The 16,117-nt window shown below is 41.3% G+C and overlaps 1 protein-coding gene across 2 annotated transcripts in view; it reads right to left on the reverse strand.

Moving 5' to 3' along the window:
* The window catches only part of LOC126199083 (nischarin), a 91,613-nt gene that overhangs the window by 56,802 nt on the left and 18,694 nt on the right, over positions 1–16,117 (reverse strand). For both annotated transcript variants that reach the window (XM_049935822.1, XM_049935823.1), the window contains exon 3: positions 2,181–2,389. In XM_049935822.1, the coding sequence (XP_049791779.1) occupies positions 2,181–2,389 (209 nt within the window). The remainder of the gene's footprint in view (positions 1–2,180; positions 2,390–16,117) is intronic.

The raw sequence follows: 16,117 nt of genomic DNA on the forward strand, positions 1-16,117 counted from the left end.
AAATGCTTCTCATATTTTGGGTATTCTGTGGCCAAGTAATCTAAATAAAAGCAGAGTTCTTCTACTGCTAAGTGATGCTGCTCCCTATATGCCTAAGACGGAAAACTATTAAAACGTTCTAACACAAATGTAAAACACGTTATGTATCCTGCTCATGGGCTCCATCATGTTGCCTTCTATATGCACTATCCAATTATTCAGCTGTGCTGACAGTTCCAAAATGTGCCAGTCTTAAATAATTTTGTATATGAACAACTGAAGAATCATGTTTCTTCACTTGGTACTCACATGATTTATGTCCATAACTCTCACTTTTGCCCATGAGGGTTTCCTACCAAACGACAGGCATGGGAAGTAAAATACTTCATTTTTAACTTCACAGCCACATAACGAATCACTGATTTTATAAATACCCATTTTAATGTTCTCTTACAATGTCAGTTTCTGGTATTAATATTTTGCACAATACTTAAAACTGGTAACAATTGCCCTGCAATTTGAACAGCAAGTTTCTCCTCATCAGAAAGGTGGGAAAAGTCTGAACATTGTAAATTATTTACACTATAATTTTCACTCACACACTACAACCTAGAGTCTATGTGAGAAGCTATTTCTCATTGTCCAGAATTTATCAGATACAGCAAGGCATAGAAAACTGCTGTATCAAGAACCAAAATACTCAATCATCTTGAAACACCACATCATCCATGCAGAAGGTTCTTAAAACTAGTATTCAGATACATGATAAACATAACATTACATTTGAAAAAAAGCTTTTTGTGGCATCAGTTGTACACCTGCATGTTTATTCTCTATCACTTTTGATTATTACAATCATCTTCATAGGAGAAAGCTGTACAGTACACAAAAGATGAATACAGAATACACAAAAGCCTCATAGAAAGTGTAGTAATTAAAAAAGGTCATTTATAAAATCATACTATGGTGACCTTTTTCAATTCCTTCATTTTCTATGATGTTCGTGTATATTCTATATTCGACTTTATTGTGGATGACAGGTTTCTCCATTGAAAATGGTTGTAATAATTGAAATAAACATGCAATTGTACAGCTGAGGCACAAATAACACTTTTTTTAACTTATCCAACAGCTGTAGGCAGACATCTACAATAAACTCTATAAACATTTAGGTTGCAGTAACACCCACAACAGCACAATTCTAACCAATTTCCCAAATGACACAATGTTAGCATTAAATCTAAGCCCCAATTACAATTGACAAGAACATAAATTTAGTTGAGTGCTGAGAAAACATTTCCTCTTAATTTCTATTCTCAAAACAAATTTGTGAATAAAAAAGTTGTTATGATTGCCACTGAAATATCAATATTGGTAATAGTATGGATGGCAGAAGGGCATACCCTAGCGGGTTGCATAAGAAATTGATGTTGCAGGAAGAGAGAAAGCTGGGTGAAGTGTTCTCCATGGAGTGATGCTACTTAACAGTGCATCTGACACAGCTTTTAGTATGGCAGTCAGCAGGCTGACTGCAACACCCTGTGACGTCATGGGCAAGCAAGCTTCCTGATGTTACGGACAGGCTTCAATACGTCCCTGCTCAAAGCACAAGGGGCCGTGCTGTCATCCGCCAGTGAGCTGAAGTAAGAGTGAAAACCACATGAGTTTGCTTCGAGCCTGGCAGCGATTTTCAGTCCAGTATGAGGATGTTGGGTGACCACAGGTAGTTGTAACATATTTCATAGTATATATTTGTGGGTAGTAAAGAAAAATGAAGACAGAATTTCTATTCTCTGGATTCGGTAAAATGGGGAAGAAAACCACCTCAGCATTTGTCTCAAATGTTTTTAGAGTAAACGTGGTAAAACTAAACGAAGATGCTTACACGTATGTTAGATCCCTGCTCTCCTGAATAATTTCATGGATGACACTCAAAGTCTACATCAATGTTAGTTCAACGCCTTCATAAGAGTACACATCAATGAAATGTGTGTGTCAATTTTGGTGATGGTCAAACCAATACAAGGTGTCTGTTTGCTGACACCATTGCTGAATTCTCTGAAGAATATAATACAAGTGCTGAACAAGTAGACAAACTGAACTTCAAACCACTCAAAAGTCAAACTTCTTAAGAGAAGGATGTAATAATATATATTAAGGTACAAATGTAACAAATCAAATTGGAATTTTGTAATACTCACTCATCCACACAAGTGAGGAGGTTATGGCTAAAATTAGCACTATTTACAGCCTTCCACGCATGCTGATCATCGCGGGCCTCAGATGGATCTCGGTGCAACTGATCACAAAGGAGTGCATAGGAGAGTGTTTCCAGTCCTGAAAAATTCACCGACAGATTTTCCAGAGATGATCTCAGAGCACCAAGTCCATACACATTTGTTGGTGGTACCTGCATAAGAACAAATATCAATAAACTGCAATGGCAGCAAAGTCAGTGTTATACTGAAGACTTAGAAAGTATCTCAAGAAGGAACCTTTGTTCTATGATGGCAGCATTATGCGAAGACATGCACAATTTGTGATTAACTATTGTTAGTCATATTTTTAAACCTCTTTCTCTGGACCCGATCTTTGTAACAGATTAAAACTAGGTAATATATCAAGTACGAGGGCAGTCAAACTCCATTGGCAACCAGAGCTTCTTATAACAGGTTCTAATTCTGCTCAAACCATCAGCACAGTTTAATGACAGAACCAGCAACCTTTGCAAGCATAATGAAAAGCCAACTGAACCACCTAAAAACTTTTTATGCTTTGATTATGTATCTCACAATACAGATATTTATGGCCACAAAAAGCGGTGGTCTAATTCAATCTACTTACAATGATGTGTCCAATAAATTCTTTGAATCTTGTTTCTATTTTTTAGCAGATTGTTTATGCTGTCTTCCCAGTTACATAATAACAGTTTTTGATTTTATAGCAGATTGTTTATTCTGTCTTTCCAGTTACATAATAACATAATGCCTAATACAGTTCATCATGGACACGAACAGAGGTGTGTCAGCAAGTTATGGCTCTGAAGTCGGCTGCAAGTGTGTGAGGAGTGTGTAGTGTTAAGTGCTGAGAGACATGTAATGAACTGCAAACAAGTATTTTACATGCTATGAAGAAACTTAATCCAAGAATGTGGCAATTACACTGGTTTGAAGTTTATTAATAGCACAATATAAAGTCTATGTTAAAATTATTACAAGTTAGCTACACACAATTAATACATCCATTTTAGGAGAACAGCAGCATTTCCTCTGGGAAGTATGTTCTTATAGTAACTGTGTATTCACATTAAAACAATTGATCTATAAGATATCAACTTTAAAAACCCACATTTTATTTATTGACTATACAAAGGCACTTGATACAATTCTGAGACCCAGGAATGACAGTAAAGGGCTACCTACATCAGCAGCTTATACATTACAATCTGTGTGAACAACAAGAGGAGAAAATCCCTGGAGGCACTCATAAAGCTGGGGGTGAGACAAGTCACATCTTTTCAGTATCTATATTGATGCTTCTAATGATCAGATCCTACAAACAGGCAATAAATCTGTCCTGAGATGGCTATTTATCTGCTCTTGAGGCAACACAGTTTTAAAATGCTGCCTAGCAATATCCTTCAACATATCAAGGGTAATGGTGTTTAAATGAAACTATCCATTCAATTAACAATTTAACAATTGCGAATTTTAAGGAAAGCTTGTAACAGGTGAGTTGTACCAGGAACCTGATGCTAATTTAAATGTAACTTATTCATGATACATTTGTGAGTATATCTGAAAACAGTGAAATAAAATTGTAAGAAACCACATCAAAACCATGGCTTATTAAAGAATAAAAATATCTTGTAACTGGAAAAGGAAAATGAATCTAATAGCAAGGAAGAGTAATGGCCCAGGAACAGTCAAATATTATAAAAACTGCTGTACTATATTAAGGAAAATTATTATAGGTCCAGAACTACATGTATTATGTCTTAGAGTAGCACCTCTGATAGTAAAACTAAAGTAATTTGGAATATTGTTGAAAGGGAAATGGGACAACCAAGCGCCCAGGAGGACTGTATTACCATCAAACTAAATGAGAAGTTTACTAACAAAAAGTCAGAAGTTGAAAATATATGAAAAATCTGATAAAATTGAAATTCTACTTACCTCTCCTACTGAAATTAGGAAAATAATAAACTCACTCAAAAGTAAAAGATCACACAGAGTCGATGGCATTTCAACAGAGTACTAAAAGCTTGTTCTTAACAGATAAATAGGATCCTCAGCAACATGTGTAATAGCTCACTGAAACAGCACACTTTTGCTGACTGACTGAAATACGCTATTGTCGAAACCACTACATAAAATGGGGGATAGGTCTGATGCCAACAACTTACACACAATCTCACTTCTGACAGCTTTGTCCAAAATTCTTGGAAAAGTAATGTATTCAAGAGTAGATTTACATATTTGTAATAGTAAAGTACTAGCATAATGTCAATTTGGTTTTCAGATAGGTTTTCAACAGAAAATGCTATATATATATATATATATGCTTTCAATCATCAAATATTAAATGCTCTGAATAACTGAACATCACCCACTGGAATTTTTGTGATCTCTCAAAGGCTTTTGATTATGTCAATCATGGAGTTCCTCTAGATAAGTTTAAGTATTGTGATATGAGTGGTACAGTGCACAAATGGTTTAGTTCACAGTTAACTGGAAGAGTGCAGAAAGTTGGAATAAACAGTTCACATAATAGACAAAAATTAGAAGATTCCTAAAACTGAGGAGGCATCAAGAATGGGAGTCCCATAGGGTTCACTCTTGGATCCCTATTGTTCTTATCATATATTAATGACTTGCCACTCTATATTCACAAAGATGCAAAGCTAGTCCTTTTTGCTAATGATACAAGCAAAGTACTCACACTCAACAAACAAGAATTAGATGAGGAAACTGTAAATAAAATCTTTCAGAAAATTATTAATTTTTGGGTGTATGCATTGATGAGAGATTGAACAGAAAGAAACACATTGATGATCTGCTGACACGTTTGAGTTCAGCTACTTATGCTATTAGGTTTATTGCAAATTTTGGCAATAAACATATCAGTAAGTTAATTTACTATGCCTATTTTCACTGCTTTCATATGGCATCATATTCTGACATAATTCATCAGCCAGAGGCAGTGATAACATGTGTGTTAGCTGCATTTGTGTAAGTGTAAGTGTAAGTTTGTGTGTGTGTGTGTGTGTGTGTGTGTGTGTGTGTGTGTGTGTGTTGTCTATTTCAGAACAAGACCTTCTGGCCAAAAGCTTACATGTTTAGTAGTCTTTTTGTTGTGCCTGCCTGCGACTCAAGATCTCCGCTATATGACAAGCCTTTTCATAACGCTGTCAATATTTATGGCATTATATACTGCTGCCAATGCAAAACAGTAATTGCAGTAAGTAAAAGAGTGTTCTTTCAACAGCCTAACAAACAAACCTTTTTGTATATTTTTAGACAACAAAGATATACAAATATAACTACGTTAATTTTAGAGCAATGGCTCTTTTTTTTATGTGGGAAGAAAGGGAGGTGTCATGTCCTGCCTGTCAAAAAAGACAGATAACTTCATTAATATCAGACATGAATGGGGAAAGAAATGGTGATGGCCTTTTTAATGGAGTTATCTTTGCAGTCACTAAAAGAAATAGGGGGATACTATGGAAAATGTAAATCAGGATGCCACAATGAGGAACATATGGGCAGTGTTCTAACTGTTGCATCACTTCGCTAGGCATTTTAACACAGTAAAACAAAGGATGGAGGTGCAAATAAAACACAGAAGCAGTGAGGAAGTAAGAAAAATGCTCAGAAGACTTGACAAGACATTGCAAAGGTAAGCTGAGCTTGCTTGAAATAAATAATTGGCAAAACAGTCCAAAACAACTGAGCCATTAATAAGGAAAAGAAGATATGACATACCTGAAAAAGTTGATGAAACTCGGCGAGAGTCTCTCACCTGAAGATTACAGACTGGTAGACCATTGAAATATTATGTCAAGTTCAATTTAGTCGCTGGAAGTTAACCCAAAAAGACCACCAATGGAAAAAAGGACCAAATGAAGGTGGACATGAAAAAGCTATTGAAGAATGAGTATGATAAAAATTGGGAAGACAAATGGTGAGAAATGGAGAGGTGCTACGAAGAGAGGGAAAAGAAAGGCAATCACTGGATTGGGGATCCACTATGAAGAAATAGCACAATAAAACTAGTTCTTAGAAAGATATATGTGAAGAGAATAAGAAAACCCAGAAGGCACAGGATTCAGCTCCTCGATGATCTGGAGAAAGATTAGAAATAAAGAAAACATAAACAGCAAGCTATCAGTCTAAATAAGTGAGGACAGTTAGGACTTACTATCACAATAGAAAAAAACTACAGAATGAATGAATGAAAGAACAACATACTGCACACTGCTTTAACAAATAGAACATAAAATTTTCTGTGGCTTTGCCAAATCCTTTGAACATCTTGATAAAAAATTTTATTTGCAAAGTTACAGTGTTATAGTATTAATAACAGGCCCTTCATACAAATGGATTCCTATCTGCAGCATAGGAGACACTGTCACATTAATAGACTGAATCACACCTTCAAAACAGAACCTAAAATGAAGAATTATAAAACAACAGCACTCCACGAGGCCGCTTCTGTTATAAAAAAAGATCTAGTACGGAAGTTTTGGCACCTGTAAAAAAATTAACATATTTGCTGGTGACATTTTCTTTCTTTCTTTCTTTTTTTAGGGCGCAAAACTGCCACGGTCATTAGCGCCCGGTCTGTGACTTAGGAAGAGCTAAAAAAAAACGAAACTGGAAACCAGCAGCAATGGGAGCAAAACTCAAAAAAGTGGGGAAACCAAAAACAGAAGGAAAGCATAAAAAACCACTATAGAAGGGGGGTTGTTTGTCCCCAAAAAGGGCTTCCAATTACTGACGTCATCTCACTGGCACTAATGAACTCGAGAACGCGATCGGCTGATTGCTTGTCATCTGCTAAAATGGAAGATATATCAGGCGACAGCTGTAGACGGGCGTGTAACGGAGTAAAATAGGGGCACTCAAGTAAAAGGTGTCTCACCGTCCACAGTTTAGAGCAGTGGCTACAGAGTGGGGGAGGATCGGCGCTTAAAAGATGTCGATGGCTAAAAAGACAGTGCCCTATCTGGAGTCTAGTTAAAATCAGCTCGTCCCGACGACGAGTTCGGGAGGAAGAGGTCCAAGCACAGCGAAGAGCTTTCATGTCCCGCAATTTATTATTGGGAAGTGTCGACCAATGTGCATGCCATAAAAGAGCAACACGACATAAAACACTCCGTAGATCGGCGAAGGGAATCATGCGAATAGCGAGCCGAAGAAGAGAGACTGCAGCCTTGGCCGCTATATCGGCCGCCTCATTTCCACAGATACCAACATGTCCTGGGATCCAGAGGAACGCCACAGAGACGCCCCCCAAGTGGAGGCAGTCCTGAATCTGGTGGACCAGAGGGTGGACAGGGTAGAGAGCTTGGAGACTGAGGAGAGAGCTGAGAGAATCTGAGCAGATAACATACTGTATCCGCTGATGGTGACAGACGTATTGGACAGCCTGGAGAACAGCGTAAAGCTCTGCAGTATAAACCGAACACTGGTCGGGAAGCTGAAATCAATTTGGGGTGTTGCCAACAATATAGGCACTCCCAACACCAAATGATGTTTTTGAGCCATCAGTGTAAATAAATGTGGCATCCTTCATTTGGGCGCAGAGAGCAGCAAATGCCCGACAACAAACAAGAGAAGGGGTACCATCTTTGGGAAACTGACAAAGGTCACGGAGCAGGCAGGTCCGGGGCCGGAGCCAAGGCGGTGCTGTACCCCAAGTTGTCAAGAACGTTTTAGGAAAGTGGAAGGAAAGAGAATGCAGCAGTTGACGGAAGCGGACTCCCGGTGGTAGTAGGGAGGAAGCATGGCCAGCATACCCTAAATCAAAGGAGGCGTCAAAAAAAATGTCATGGGCCGGATTTGCAGGCATGGAAGACAGATGGCTAGCATAACGACTCAGAAGGACAGCTCACATATTGGACAGCGGAGGTTCAGCAGTCTCAGCATAAAGGCTTTCCACAGGGCTGGTGTAAAAAGCTCCAGACACTAAACGTAATCCACATTGGTAGATAGAGTCAAGACGCCGAAGAATAGACGGCCGAGCAGAGGAGTAAACTATGCTTCCATAGTCCAATTTCTAGCGCACTAAGGTGCGATAGAGGTGGAGAAGGACCACTCGGTCCGCTTCCCAGGAGGTACCATTCAGGACACAGAGGGTGTTGAGGGATCGCAGACAGCGAGCCGAAAGATAGGAAACATGGTAGGACCAGCACAGCTTTCTGACAAACATAAGGCCCAAGAATTTAGCAACGTCCGCAAACGCAAGGTTGACAGGCCCTAGATGTAAGGAAGGCGGAAGAAACTCCGTACGACACCAAAAATTAACACAAATGGTCTTACTGGGAGAAAAGCGGAAGCCGGTTTCGATGCTCCAAGAGTGGAGGCGATCAAGACATCCTTGAAGACGTCGTTCAAGAAGGCTGGTCCGTTGAGAGCTGTAGTAGATCGCAAAATCGTCCACAAAGAGGGAGCCCGAGACATCAGGAAGGAGACAATCCATAATTGGATTTATGGCAATGGCAAACAATACAACACTTAGCACGGAGCCCTGGGGTACCCCGTTTTCTTGGGAGAAGGTAGGGGAGAGAGTAGTGTTCACCCGCACTTTAAATGTGCGCTCTGCGATAAATTCACGAACAAAAAGGGGCAGCCGACCTCGAAATCCCCAAGAGAACAGTGTGCGGAGGATGCATGTCCTCCAACAGGTATCGTATGCTCTCTCCAGATTAAAAAATATCGCTACTGTTTGGCATTTCCGGAGAAAATTGTTCATGATATAAGTGGAGAGAGCAACAAGATGGTCAACTGCAGAACAATGCTTTCGGAAACCGCATTGGGAAGGTGTTAAAAGACTGCGGGATTCCAGCCACCAGGCTAAACGGCAATTCACCATACGCTCCAAAACCTTACATACACTACTCGTGAGAGAAATGGGGCAATAGCTGGAGGGGAGATGTTTGTCCTTTCAGGTTTCGGATGATAGCTTCCCGCCATCGTCTGGGAAAAGTACTGTCGGTCCAAATTTGATTATAAAGGCGAAGGAGATAGCGGAGACTATGGTATGATAAATGCAGTAACATTTGGATGTGGATACCATCCGGTCCTGGGGCAGAAGAGTGAGAAGAAGAGAGTGCATGTTGGAGTTCCCGCATGGAGAAAACTATTGTAGCTTTCGCGATTTTGAGAGGAGAAGGAAAGAGGTTGCACTTCCGCTGCACGTTTCTTCTGGAGAAATGCTGGGGGGTAATTTGAAGAGCTCTAAATCTCAGCAGAGTGTTGACCCAATGAGTTAGAAATTGCTACGTGGTCCACTAATTTATCATGCGCGACAGTGAGCCCAGAGACCGGATAACCGCCGAATCTGACTCCAAACTTCCGAGGAGGGAGTGAAGGTGTTAAAGAAGCTAGTAAAGAAGTCCCAGCTTGCCTTCTTGCTATCATGGATGATGTGACGGCATTGCGCACGGAACAGCTTATAGTGGATACAGTTGGCCAAAGTAGGATGATGTCTGAAAACGTGAAGAGCACGTCGCTGCTCACGTATCGCATCACGGCATGCCTCGTTCCACCAAGGAACTGGGGGGCACCGAGGCAATTCGGAGGTGGGAGGTATTGAATGTTCCACAGCTGTAAGAATAACTTCTGTAATATGAGTGACCTCATCGTCGACGCCAGGAAAGTGACGGTCATCGAGTGTCGCTAGAGATGAAAAAAGTGTCCCATCGGCTTGGGCAAACTTCCAGCGTCTCGGGCACATATATGGCAGTTGTGGCTGCAATCGAAGGACACAAGGAAAGTGGTCACTCGAGTGTGTATCAGCAAGAGCGAACCATTCAAAGTGCCGAGCTAGCGGAATAGTACCGACCGAAAGGTCCAAATGAGAGAAATTTGTCGTGGAGGCAGACAAAAACCTGGGGTCCCCAGTGTTGAGGCAAACAAGATCCGCTTGGTGGAAGACGTCTATCAATAGTGAGCCGTGCAGACAAGGATGCGGAGATCTCCAAAGCGGGTGGTGGGCAGTGAAGTCCCCAACCAGCAAGTAGGGGGGCAAAAGCTGACCAAGAAGATGAAGGAGATCACCTCGTGCCATGGGTGTGGACGATGGAATGTAGACAGTACAAAGAGAGAAGGTATATCCAGAAAGGGAAAGACGGACAGCGACAGCTTGGAAGGAAGTGTTTAAGGGGATTGGGTGATAATGGAGAGTATCATGGAGAAGAATCATGAGTCCTCCATGTGCTGGAGTGCCTGCAACAGAGGGGAGATCAAATCGGACTGACTGAAAATGGGGGAAAACAAAGCAGTCGTGGGGATGCAGCTTTGTTTCCTGAAGACAGAAGATGACTGGCGAGTAGGAGCGTAAGAGGATCGATAATTCATCCCGACTGGCTCGAATGCCGCAGTATTCCAATGGATAATAGACATAGGGTGGAAGATAATGACCAAGGTTGCCCTCAACTCAACGACTGCTCAGAGCTTCTACATCTACATTTATACTCCGCAAGCCACCCAACGGCGTGTTGCGACCGACAGCGTGGAACAGCATTCAGCTGAAGGCAGAAGATCCTGATCCATAGGTTGTCCAGGAGCAGCTCCTGCCACCAGCGATCGGCCGCCAGCAATGCGCCGCAGCGACACAGAAGACGGCCGAGGGCGGTTACCGCCAGGCAGTGCTGTAGCTGAGACACGCCGTGGCGGAGAAGGAGAGGAACTGGGTTTCTTATTAGCCTTTTTGGGAACAGAAAGTTGAGATGAAGGAGGAACCGATGGTTGTGAAGTTGGGGTGCGTAAAAAATCTTCACGAGTAGGCTCTTTTTTGGAAGTCCGGGTGTCTGATTTTGGGGCTCGAGATTTAACAGAACCCGATGAATGGTGAGCCATAGAGTGAGTACCGTATTTACTCGAATCTAAGCCGCACTCGAATCTAAGCCGCACCTGAAAAATGAGACTCGAAATAAAGGAAAAAAAAAATTCCCGAATCTAAGCCGCACCTGAAATTTGAGACTCGAAATTCAAGGGGAGAGAAAAGTTTTAGGCCGCACCTCCAAATCGAAACAAAGTTGGTCCATTGAAATATGAGACACAATTTAGGTCGAATGAAAGACGATACAGCTACAGTAGTTTGGTTTGAGTCGTAAGCTTACCAGTTAAGCTTTACCAGGTAGCCACTGCTATGCGTCAGGCGCTCCGTCCGTATTTATACGGGTACCCTTCCTTTTTCACGTGTTTCGTCTGGTTTGAATCGATTGCTTATTTTGCTTTGATCTGATAAGTGCCTTTTTCTTTGTTATAGGTGTTTGTCACTCTAAGCTGAAAATGCATTACTGTACCGTGTCATGCATTGTTTGTCGCATTTTGATAGTGCGTGTTTACGGCCTGTCGCCGCTCGCGGCATAACTTGCTTTTGTGCGCGCTACCGCCGCTTAAAAAAAAGAGGAATCGTCTCATTAGCGAAACAATGGCAAGAGACTGCTATTTGTTGTTACTTACACTGCTGCTTTCTTTGATAATGATCAACAAGAACCAAATAATAGACTGCGTATGATAGAACATGTTCTGAACGAGAGTTTAGCAAAAATTTTTCTCCGTTTGAAAATCTTTGCGGTCGCTTCTTTAGTACGTCAAATTCTGCACAGAAATTAGTCATCTTACATTTAAAATCTAGTCAGTTGCCGTGCTTCATTTATGACTGTATCACTATTAGGCATAAGAATAATACGAATGTAAACATGACACGATACGTATATTCTTCCGCGTTTGCTGTTGTCTCACTCTAGTTTCGTAGTTTATTAGGCAGACAGGATTTAAATGAGGTAACAGCAAACACGAAAGAATACATGGCAAAATGTTTATATTCGTATTATTCTTATGGTGAAGAGAATAGTGCATGTGATTCACATTTCATCAGGTTCCTATTAGCAACCATCTCTTCTCACAGGTAGGAAAAAATTCGGAACGTAGAGTTGGCCATGTTGACAAACATCCCTAACAGTCTTGCCAGTCGGATTTTCGTAGTACATTGAAATTCTGCTACATTCGAAGATGAACAATACGGAATTTGTATTTACTTCGTTGGATAATGTATGAAAATGCAGTGGTCGAAACTCGGGGCGGAGAAAAAAAAAAGCTCGTCTTATACCTTTTTTTTTTCTTTTTAATTTATTTACTGATGCAGAGGTTTTGGCGCCAGTATTTATCTTTGTGCCCACAAAGCATGCTTGTGTAGCGCTACATATATTCGACCGCAGAAGTTAGTTGTTGCGGCACCTACCAACATTTTTCAGAACTTCCGCTTGCTTTGCATTCGATTCCAAGCCGCAGGCGGTTTTTTGGATTACAAAAACCAGAAAAAAAGTGCGGCTTAGATTCGAGTAAATACGGTAGGTGATAGTGGGGAGGTTGAACGGGCGATCTTTGCGCTGGCCGATCTGACGACCGTGGCACTAAAGGTGAGATCACAAGTCTGAGTGGCTGCCTCCTTTGTTGGCCAAGGAGAAGCAAGGACAGTGCTGTATTTACCTGTGTGAGGCACAGTGGGCTTTCGACTGGCGAATAACTTTCGAGCAGCAAAGGTCAACACCTTTTCCTTCACTCTGATTTCCTGAATGAGCCGTTCATCTTTAAAAATGGGGCAATCTCTAGAGGAAGCAGCGTGGTCACCCATACAGTTGATGCAACGAGGGGATGGAGGTGGACAAGCACCCTCACGGGCACCCTTGCCACACGTAACACATTTGGCCGGATTGGAACAGGACTGGCTGGTATGATTGAACTGCTGACACCGATAGCAACGCGTAGGGTTTGGGATGTAAGGGTGTATGGAAATTATCTCATAGCCCGCTTTTATGTTCGATGGGAGTTGAACTCTGTCAAATGTCAAGAAGACAGTACGGGTTGGAACGATGTTCGTGTCAACCCTTTTCATGACTCGATGAACAGCCGTGACAGGTAGTTTTGAATTTCCTCGTTGGACAATCTGTCGAGGGAGCGTGTATAAACGACCCCATGTGATGAATTTAAAGTGCGGTGCGCTTCCACCCGGACAGGGAAGGTATGTAGCAGAGAAGTACGCAGCAATTTTTGTGCCTGGAGGGCACTGACTGTTTCTAACAACAAGGTGCCATTTCGTAATCTGGAACAAGACTTTACAGGACCGGCAATTGCGTCGACACCTTTCTGAATAATGAAAGGGTTGACTGTGGAGAAGTTGTGACCTTCATCAGACCGAGAAACTACAAGGAACTGTGGCAACGATGGCAGAACTGTCTGTGGCTGAGACTCATTGAACTTACGCTTGTGAGCATAGTAGAAGATGAGGAAACCATTGCGGAAGTATCCCCCATGATTATCGGCATTTCCGATGGTGCGCTCCTTCCTTGTGGGGGCCCTCTCTGAGGGCACTCCCGACAGAGGTGATTGTTCACATCTCAGGTCACACCTCCCAAGAAATGGACGGAGGGACCAATTGGCACTTTCAGAAGGTATCAGCTCGGGTAATCACCCCTCCCTGGGCCTGGCCGTTACCAGGGGGGTATGTACGTGTCCTACCTGTCTACCCAGGGCGGGGAATTATGTGTTACCCCGTCACCGGCTATGCATGGGAATGCGTGGGTCAGCCTTCAGACACGCACAGGGAGGAAAAAAGAGAAAGGGAAAAACAAAGAAAGGGAAAGGAAAGAAGAGGGGTCTCAAACGCCGCAGCGGAGAAAAGGTTAAAGAGAAGAGGTAAGGAACAGAGAACGACAAAGGAAGGACAAAGACTTGCCAACAGAGAAAGCGAAGAAGAGAGATTTTTACATTTTCGATCGTCCGTCTCCGGACATAGGCACAAAACATACTCCCAGAGGGGGAGAAAGGGAAGGAAAGAGGCGGAGGTGAGGAGGGGGGGGGGTGAAGATGGGGGATGGGGAAGGATGTAGAAAAGGATGGTATGCAGCCCGGAAAGGAAGGAGGGCCACATTAGCTCGGGGTCCCGTGCTCGCTACGCACGTATCCACAAAAGAGTTGTGGTCCCCCTGGGGGAGGTGCTGGCGACATGATCACAAATCACAAAACCAGCCTTAACTGACAGTGTCAAGATGAAAAGTGAATCTGAGTGTGACTTGTTCCCACCAGCCAGCAAAAGACTTCAGCATGCCTTATTGCTTTACATACCTTTCATCTCATTATATCCTGCATCTTCTCCCTAGTGTAGAAGAAAACTTAAAATTGGAAAGAAATAGTCAAAAACAGAAGGATGTTAAGGTACCAAAAAGAACATGCAGTACTACGTTCTTAAGACCAGTCACGGAAGATGAATTGCGGAAAACTATACAGAAACTGAAGTCCAAGAAATCAGCTGGTGGTGATGAAATACCAAATCATGTAATAAAGCTGGTAAGTGAGGAGATAATAACACCACTGCTGAACATAGCAAACTGTTCTTTCAGAGATGCAATTTTTCCAGAAGAACTGAAGATAACGAAGGTAGTGCCAGTGTATAAGAAAGGGTACAAGGATGATCCCAACAACTACAGACAAGTTTCACTGATATCAGGTTTCACCCTCACAACATGGTTTCAGAAAGGGTAAATCTACAGAATCAGCAATTGCCAGTCTAACAGAACACATTTTACAGTCCTCAAATGAGAAAAAGGTTGTCTCTGCAATGTTTCTGGATCTTTCAAAGGCATTTGACACCATTGACCATGAAATGCTGATACAAAAATTAAGCAACTATGGCATTCGAGGGCAACCATGTGAATGGATAAAATCATACTTGTGTAACCGCAAGCAGTATGTATCATTAGAAAACTCATACCAATCAGAAACCAAACTCATCAAATATGGAGTGCCGCAGGGTTCGGTAATGGGGGCATTGTTATTTAATGTGTTTGTTAATGATATAGGTGTTGAGGAGGAAGAAAAGAAAATATTGTATGCTGATGACACGACAATACTAAATAGTGACCAAAATATGGAGCAGCTTGAGAGAAGAGCATACATATCTGCAAATGTCACAGCTCAATGGCTGTTTGAAAATGAACTGGTTATAAATCTAAAAGAGACTATGTATGCAGTTTTTAAAAACAAGGAAAAGGCTGTAGACATGGACTTAGAGGTTGATGGAACAAGGCTGGAAGAAGTAGAATCTGCTAGATTCTTAGGTATTCTTGTGGATAATGAACTGAAATGGAAAAAACATATTAATAATGTCTGTAAGAAACTGAGCTCTGTCATATTCTTAATGATGCAGCTATCACAGTATTCAGACAAGAGCCTCCTGTATACAGTGTATCATGGACTTTTCGAACCATACTTAAAGTATGAGTGACTGTGTGGGGAAACTCAAACAAACAAGAGACAAAACGAGTGTTCACATTACAAAAAAAGCAATTAGGACCATTTTAATAAGAAAGACCTCTGAAACATGCACAAACTGTTTCAAGAATTTAGGTATCTTAACTTTTTCATTGTTGTATATATACAAAACAATAATGTACATCACAAAAGGTAGTGAGGACTGGATTAAAAATGCTAGTGTACACACTCACAATACAAGAAGGAAGAAAGAAGTACAGAGCATACCCCACTGACTGGCAATGCTAGAAAAAGGACCCCAGTACTCTGGTGTCAGACTACTAAGAAGTCTGTCTAAAAACCTGCAAGATAGTTACTTCACAATGACTTTCCAAAGAAATTTAAAGACTATCTCATTGAAAATGAGTTTTGCACTGTTGCAGAATACTCATGCCATTAAATTTGTATATATTGTTATTCATTATCAATTATGTAAAAATGTAAGCTAAAGGTGTAGAAAAATAAGTGATAATGAACGGTAATACTTTTGCATGTCCTACATTATACGTACATTTACTGTACACAATGTAATCTTACAGGATCAAATAAAATTCAATTCAATTCAATTCAACTAGGTAACTTTCTTATCTAATCTT

Source organism: Schistocerca nitens, chromosome 8 (genome assembly GCF_023898315.1).
Source record: "Schistocerca nitens isolate TAMUIC-IGC-003100 chromosome 8, iqSchNite1.1, whole genome shotgun sequence".
NCBI lineage: Eukaryota > Metazoa > Arthropoda > Insecta > Orthoptera > Acrididae > Schistocerca > Schistocerca nitens.